At 40.9% G+C, this 7,741-nt stretch overlaps 1 protein-coding gene across 11 annotated transcripts in view; it reads right to left on the bottom strand.

Annotated features, from left to right (window-relative positions):
• TENM2 (teneurin transmembrane protein 2) overlaps positions 1 to 7,741 on the bottom strand; it is a 1,289,478-nt gene that overhangs the window by 167,669 nt on the left and 1,114,068 nt on the right. For all 11 annotated transcript variants that reach the window (XM_037740622.1, XM_037740620.1, XM_037740624.1 and 8 more), the window contains one exon: positions 5,939 to 6,040. In XM_037740622.1, the coding sequence (XP_037596550.1) occupies positions 5,939 to 6,040 (102 nt within the window). The remainder of the gene's footprint in view (positions 1 to 5,938; positions 6,041 to 7,741) is intronic.

The raw sequence follows: 7,741 nt of genomic DNA, 5'->3' as shown, positions 1-7,741 counted from the left end.
ATAGCCGGTTGCTTGGATGTGATGGGAGTCTCTCTTGCTAACGTGGCAAATTCTCCCCCTGGCAGGAGGGCCTGAATCTGCCGGCTGTCTGCAGTCACAGAAACTGGCAGAGCTCAAGGCATCCTGGGCACAGCTGTCAGTGAAGGAACAAAGGTGAATGCGAATCTGTGATGAGGGAGGACCTTATGCTAGGGGCCTCTTAAGAGTTTTTCTCAAGAAAGAAGGACAGGCTGAGCTCAGTGGCTCATGCCTGTAATCCCAGCAGTTTGGGAGGCCAAGGCGGGTGGATCATGAGGTCAAGAGATGGAGACTATCCTGGCCAACATGGTGAAATCCTGTCTCTATGAAAAATCCAAAATTAGCCAGGTGTGGTGGTACACCCCTGTAATCCCAGCTACTCTGGAGGCTGAGGCAGGAGAATCACTTAGAACCCAGGAGAAGGAGGTTGCAGTGAGCTGAGATCCTGCCACTGTACTCCAGCCTGGGTGACAGAGCAAGGCTCATAAAAAAGAAGAAGGAAAGGAAGGAAGGGAGGGAGGGAGGGAGGAAGGAAGGAGGGAAGGAAGGAAGGAAGGAAAGAAGAAAGAAAGAAAGAAAAAGAAAGAAAGAGAAAGAAGAAAGAAAAAGAAAGAAAGAAAGAAAAAAGAAAAAGAAAGAAAGAAAGAAAGAAAAAAAGAAAGAAAGAAAGAAAGGAAGAAAGAAAACAGACACTATTATGGCCCACAGCCAGGAGATGGGGCCCCCTGTTCTGGGGAGCAGGAAACTCAGGTGCACCTGTCTCTGCACTCGCTAGCTGATTACCTCATTCTGTTGGCTCGGGGTTATTCCCTGCTAACACTCAGCAGCTTCTTGAACCCAAAAGTTGTTTGTGAGTGCCAACTTGTCACAGCCACTGCTAAATTGTGCAGGTTCAATGGGATAGAGGCTTCCCACCTCTCTGCCTTATGTGTTTGGGGGAATAAAGGCGCACGCGCGCACACACACACACACACACACACACACACAAACACACACTCTCTCTCTCTCTCTCTCACACACACACATAGAACCACATTTTAATTTTTTTTCTTATTAAAATCAGTGCATTGCATCTGTGATGTAATGCACTGAGGATGGCATAGCATCTAGCTAAAAATGCATACACCTTAATGCAACCACCGGAAAATACAGACAAACCCATACTGTGAGACATTCTATAAAATACCTGACAAATGCTTTATTACATGATCAAGGTCATAAAATAGAAGGAATAACTGAGGAACTGTCACAGACTGGTCAAGTTATAGGGATGAAGGAGAAGTGACAATTAAATGCAATGTGGGATCCTGGACCGAGAATGAAAGGGCAAAGTTAGGAAAAGTCTGTAAATTAGCTAATGACTTTGTATGGATGTTAATGTCTTGGTTTTCATCATTGAATTACAAATGTTTAAAATGTTGACACAGGGTAAGCTGGGTACACTCTGTATGGATACTCTGTGTTCTATTTGTGCAGCTTGTCTGCAGGTCTAAAATGATTTCAATACAAAATGTTTAAAAAATTGTAGGGAGAGGATTGGTTAAAATAGAATGTATCTCATATCATCAAAATGAAGACGAATAAGAATATGTATGAAGTACTTTGCACAGTGTCTGGTGCATGTTTAGTATTTAAAAGCTATTAGTTATTTAGAAACAACTGGAAGTATAGGTGTAACATTTCAGAAATAAATTTAGTGCTAATCATTAGATTTTTGCACTTGAACCTGGTACAGCTAAACCTGTGTGCTTGTGTTGACTTGTTTTTCATTTCATCCCATAGGTGTGGTCAGGAAATTTTCTTATTTTAGGAGCCAATACCTATGAGTTGAGGTGTTCAAGGCTGGAGTCTCTCCAGACACCAGGCTTATATGTGCTCAAGTCCACTTCTGGGATTCTTGAGGTGAAGTAAGTGTGTAAGAAGCTGACTTGGCTTGGATGCTAATCAAAGTGAAAGTATTACTCTCTAGATAGAGTTAATGGGGGAACTAACTTTCCTATAGTTTTCTCTTTTTCAATTTCTGGTTTTGACATTGTTCTTTTTAAAATAAATTTATCTACGTAACCATAATGAATTGACTTAAAGAAATATGTTGTTATTGATAATACTTATGTCCCATGAAATTGGAAGAAATAATAAAATTGGTACAAGAAAGATCAAAGATCGGGAAAGGAGGTTTTAGAAGGAGGGGAAATTTAGCTTTGTTAACCATGAACTAGCTTAAACTGTGGCCATTTAAAAAATACTAAGGAAGGAACATCTGTAGGGCAAAAAGGTAGAATCTTACTCCTAACACTCTTCAACCAACTTCACCCAGAATAAATGGAGAAAGAGGGGAAATGCAATTTTATTCTTTAAACCCTTCATTTTGTCCACTGTGTGCACCAACAGCTAAATTAAAATATGCAAGTTCAAAGCCCGATTTCAGGAGCAGTGACTGAGTATGGAGAAGTAGCTCCTCTTAACATCCACTCAGTATTCATTTCACCAGGATCAATTATATACCATGGCTAATGCACACTCGCAGTGTGCGCCCAACCACAGTGCAGGTGGTGAATGCAAAACACACACCGAGAGTCCTTGTAAGCAGCTAAATGGACACCCCATTACAGATCCATAATATAGAATGGCTGCTCATCTGCAAATGGATTTAGAGCGAAGGGTTCTTAAATGACCGGGGTACTTAGGTTTAAAAGGCCAGTAACTGGATGTGCAGTCAGAGCACACATGGTTTTTAGGATTAATAATACATCGATGTGTGTCAGTGTTAATATACATTTACAGCTCACAGGCCGTGCGGCTGAGTGTTCAGCCCATTTGCAGCCACATATAAAAGGACAACTCTGTTCCTTCTTCTCATTAATGCCTTCACTCCCAGGAAAATTAGATTATGCAAGGAAAGCCATTCAAATGACACTGAGGTTCTCCTTACTTGAAAGCCTCCGCTAGGAAAAGTGCTCGGCCTGGTGATGCACGTGCTGCTCTCTGTTCTCCTTGCTCCATCAGGGGCCCTCAGAGCCTGAGGGAGGTGCTGGGAGGAGGTCCAGTCTCCAATGACCACTTTGCCGACATGCCCCCCCCGCCACTGACAGAGTGTGCTAGGCCTGGCACAGTCCAGAGAGCTGCTGGGTGGCTTCTTGCCTTTTTTTATTTTTAATACTTTAAGTTCTAGGATACATGTACAGAATGTACAGGTTTGTTACATAGGTATACATGTGCCATAATGGTTTGCTGCATCCATCAACCTGTCATCTACATGAAGCATGTCTCCTAGTGCTTTCCCTCCCCTAGCCCCCAACTCCTCGACAGGCCCCGGTGTGTAATGTTCCCCCCCGCCATGTGTTCTCATTGTTCAACACCCACTTATGAGTGAGACCACGTGGTTTTCATGTTTGGTTTTCTGATCCTGTGTTAGTTTGCTGAGAATGATAGTTTCCAGCTTCATCCATGTGCCTGTAAAGGACATGAATGCATCCTTTTTTTTATGGCTGCATAGTACTCCATGGCATATATGTGCCACATTTTCTTTCTCCAGTCTATCACTGATGGGCATTTGGGTTGGTTCCAGGTCTTTGCTATTGTGAATACTACTGCAATAAACATACATGTGCATGTGTCTTTATAGTAGAATCATTTATAATCCTTTGGGTATATACCCAGTAATGGGATTACTGGGTCAAATGGTATTTCTGGTTCTAGATCCTTGAGGAATCACCACACTGTCTTCTACAATGGTTGAACTATTTTACACTCCCACCAACAGTGTAAAACCATTCCTATTTCTCCACAGCCTCTCCTTGTTTCCTGACTTTTTAATGATCACCATTCTAACTGGCATGAGATGGTATCTCTTTGTGGTTTGCATGATGACATGATTGTATATTTAGAAAACCCCATCATCTCAGCCCAAAATCTCCTTAAGCTGATAAGAAACTTCAGCAAAGTCTCAGCATACAAAATCAACATGCAAAAATCACAAGCATTCCTATACACCAACAACAGACAAACGGAGAGCCACATCATGAGTGAACTCCTATTCACAATTGCTACAAAGAGAATAAAATGCCTAGGAATACAACTTACAAGGGATGTGAAGGACCTCTTCAAGGAGAAATACAAACCTTGCCTTCTTTTTAAGTTTATTGAAGCTTTCGCCATACTGTGTGACAGAAGAGATGCCTGTAAGTGGTGTCATTTGGGAATTAAGTCTCATGCACGTGCCATCAGACCCAGAACTTTAAGTACAGAAAGCTCCTTCAGTTATCAGCATTTGTAAGGATGGAACCTTCACATCTTTGAAATAGTAAGACTATTTGAAATAGTATTTTTCCGAGCAATTGTGGTGAGGGTGGGAAATGAGCAGCACTATTTAATAGTTACAGAACAGCTTTATTGATTGTCTCACAGAAAGTCAAGGCAGGAAGGTATTTTAATGAAGCACGCATAAAAATAATGGGAAGATTAGTTAAACATATAAATAAATGAAATAATATGCACAATTAAATAAGAAAGTCAAGCCTTTGAGCTCTTATTGTGCCCTGCTAAGAGCTTTGTGTGTGTTATCTTACACTATCCTCACAATAAACCTAGGAAGTAACTCCCCACTTTTCCAGATGAGGAAACCAAGGTTCAGAAACGTTAAATCACTCAATGTCAGATACCCACTGGCAGAGCTGGGATTGAAACCCAGGATTGCCTGACTCTGCAGCAAGTGAACTTAAACACCCCTTCTCTATTTTTCAGACAGGGATATAGCCTATTAATTAGTAGGTGGAAAATCAGTGGAATGGGTCATAATTGATATTTAAAAAAAAAATGAGGTTGGACACAGTGGCTCATGCCTGTAATTCCAGCACTTTGGGAAGCTAAGGTGGGTGGATCACTTGAGGTCAGGAGTTTGAGACCAGCCTGGCCAACATGGTGAAACCCTGTTTCTACTAAAAATACAAAAATTATCTGGGCGTGGTGGTGTACACCTGTAATTCCAGCTACTTGGAAGGCCAAGGCAGGAGAATTGCTTGAACTCGGGATGGGGAGGTTGCAGTGAGCCAAGATTGTGTCACTGTATTCCAGCCTGGGCAACAGAGTGAGACTCCATCTCAAAAAAATAAAATAAAATAAAATAAAATAAAATAAAATAAAATAAAATAAAATAAAATAAAACAGAATAGAAAAGAAACATGGAGTAAAATATTCTGTGAAAGTTTTGTTTCAATTTCCTATTTGCATTTAGACATATACACTTGTGTGTCTGTGTCTGTGTGTGTGCCTGTGTGTAAAAGTGTGAGATACTCTGCTCTTCACTATACTTGTCTCTGATAGAGCCACTTGAAGGTCACACTGAAGGTCTCTTGCAAGCAAGGTGTGCAGCCCCTAAATTCTCTGTTCTTGTGAGAAGCATTTTCTTTCTTATATTACCTTTCTCCCAAGAATCTCAGGGCTCCAGCTATTCTGTGCACAGCAGTGTAGATAAATTAATAATACAATTTAAAACCGATTCCACCAAGATAAATAGCGCTTCCTAGATTAAGAGTGTAGCTGGCCAGAATGAATGAAATTTACTAACCCTGAGATGCTTAATCTTCCATTACATAGAAGTTAATGATTATAAGAAAGGAGTGATGGTAATTCACTTCTGCTTTTACAGGAAATCCAACCATCTCATTTTTAGCAAATCTTTCTTCTCAGCACACCTCAGTGCCAAGGATAACTGCCCTGCTCCTGTAGGTACGTTGGCCAATGGTCATAAATCAAAGCCTATTCTTTGCCAAAGGCTTGTGCCTTCTGGCATGCATGGGCTTGCAAGATGTCTCAGGGGAATTTGTTGGGATGGCTACTTGGGTGCCCCTTCTGTTACCCACTCAGAGAAGGCTAGGGAGGGTCTGTTTTTCAACCATAACAGGGAAGCAGTGGCACATACCTTTAGCACAGTCTGCTCCTAGAAATCCCGGGAAACAGTGACACACCCCCGACACACATTCACCATTCCCATGGCAGTTACGTGGACAGTCCTGCACTGAATCTGAAAAAGAGAGACAAGTAGTGATTACCTTTTCCTCTGCCTACTGGTGCAGTAATTTAACCATCAGTAACTTACCATTTTTAAAGACCAGTGGCAGTAACCTCAGATGCCTATAAGAGGGGACTGGTCGGGAACATAAGTGAGCAAAGGAAGAGAACAGGGAGTGGTGGATACTGAACAGTGCTCGCCAGGTGATGACTCCAGGCAGGAATGCAGGGCTAGTAGTGCTGTAACTTTCGCTTTTTAAGAATAAACTACCAATCTCACTTATAGTAGTGGTTCATGGCTATAATCCCAGCAGGTGGGTATTTGAGGTCAAGAGTCTGAGACCAGTCTGGCTAACGTGGTAAAACCCTGTCTCTGCTAAAAAAAAAAAAAAAAAAAAAAAAATGGCTGGGCATGATGGTGCATGCCTATAATCCCAGTTACTTGGGAGGCTGAGGCAGGAATATACTGTGAACCCAAGAGGCAGAGGTTGCAAGGAGCTGAGATTGCGCCACTGCACTCCAGTCTGGACAACAGAGCGAGACTCGGTTTCAAAAGCAAACAGACAGACAGAACAAAACAATAGAAAGAAGAAACTGTCAACCTTGATTTAAAAACGATGAAGGCTCCCATGTTTTAATGTTGACAAGTTTTTAAACACTGTACCCAAATCCCCTCCCAAACTTCATCTTCTCACCCATTTAAGATTTGGTCTGATGTATGGGGTGTCAGTTTTTAGCCTTAGGTATAGAGAGTGATTCTTCAAAACAGAAGCATATTCCTAACTTCAGATTTGTAGAGGAAAAATATTCCTTGCTTTAAGGAATTCTAATAAAAGAAAAACCCAAAAGCATCAGACTGCTTAAATTAGGCATGATTTTTGGAGTTTTTAAAGTGGGAGGTATTGGGTTACACAAATGTCCTTTTATGCTTGGCTTTTGAGGATATTTTTCATGAAAATGAATTAGTTCACATTTGGCTCTATCCTGCATCACCATCTTATCTTGTGATTTACCTTTCTATGTATACTCTCAAGTATACCTTCAAAGGAATGATTTTGAAACTTTTTAATGTTGATTTGGGTCTGCACATAAATAGTCATATTCTTTAAAAATTATTACCATCATCCTAACTTTTGTCTTAAAACAAAACACATTTAGACTTTCAGGTTCCAAATTACTAAGATGATGAAAAGGAAAATATAAGCCACTATTCCCAAAATGTGATGTTATATCACCCTTGGAGATCTGGGGACTTTGACCTGATGATGAGGTATGAAAGGCTGTGAAGTCTAATTGTTCCTAATGGAATTACCTGAGACTGATGAAGGATGTCTTGCCTTGAAACCTGATTTCCCATTTACTGTCATTCTGGATTGTGAATCATGCAATTTTGTCTTCTACAGTGTTTCCCTTCTCAGCCTTCTTCTTCCAGAACCATATTGTAGTTGGTTTCTGGCACTCTGATGAGAACTCAATGAGTATATTTGCTTTTTCAAAATGAGACAAAAAAATGATAGACCCCATCAAGCCAGTTCCCTTAATGTGTAACAATTAACATTTCAGACCTGAAACTCCTTGAGGTAGGCTGTGTAAATGTCGGCTGAGAAGCATCCAGGTGGCTACCAATTTGTTTCATTTATTCATCACTCATTCAAAAAGCATTAGGTGCTTTTGTGGATCAGCAAATCAGCAATTTCACAGGATGCTGGGTGAC

The sequence above is a fragment of the Cebus imitator genome, unplaced genomic scaffold, assembly GCF_001604975.1.
Source record: "Cebus imitator isolate Cc_AM_T3 unplaced genomic scaffold, Cebus_imitator-1.0 Scaffold86, whole genome shotgun sequence".
NCBI classification, from domain to species: domain Eukaryota; kingdom Metazoa; phylum Chordata; class Mammalia; order Primates; family Cebidae; genus Cebus; species Cebus imitator.
The sequence above is the reverse complement of the archived record's forward strand: the minus strand, read 5'-3'. Positions and strand labels throughout refer to the sequence as shown.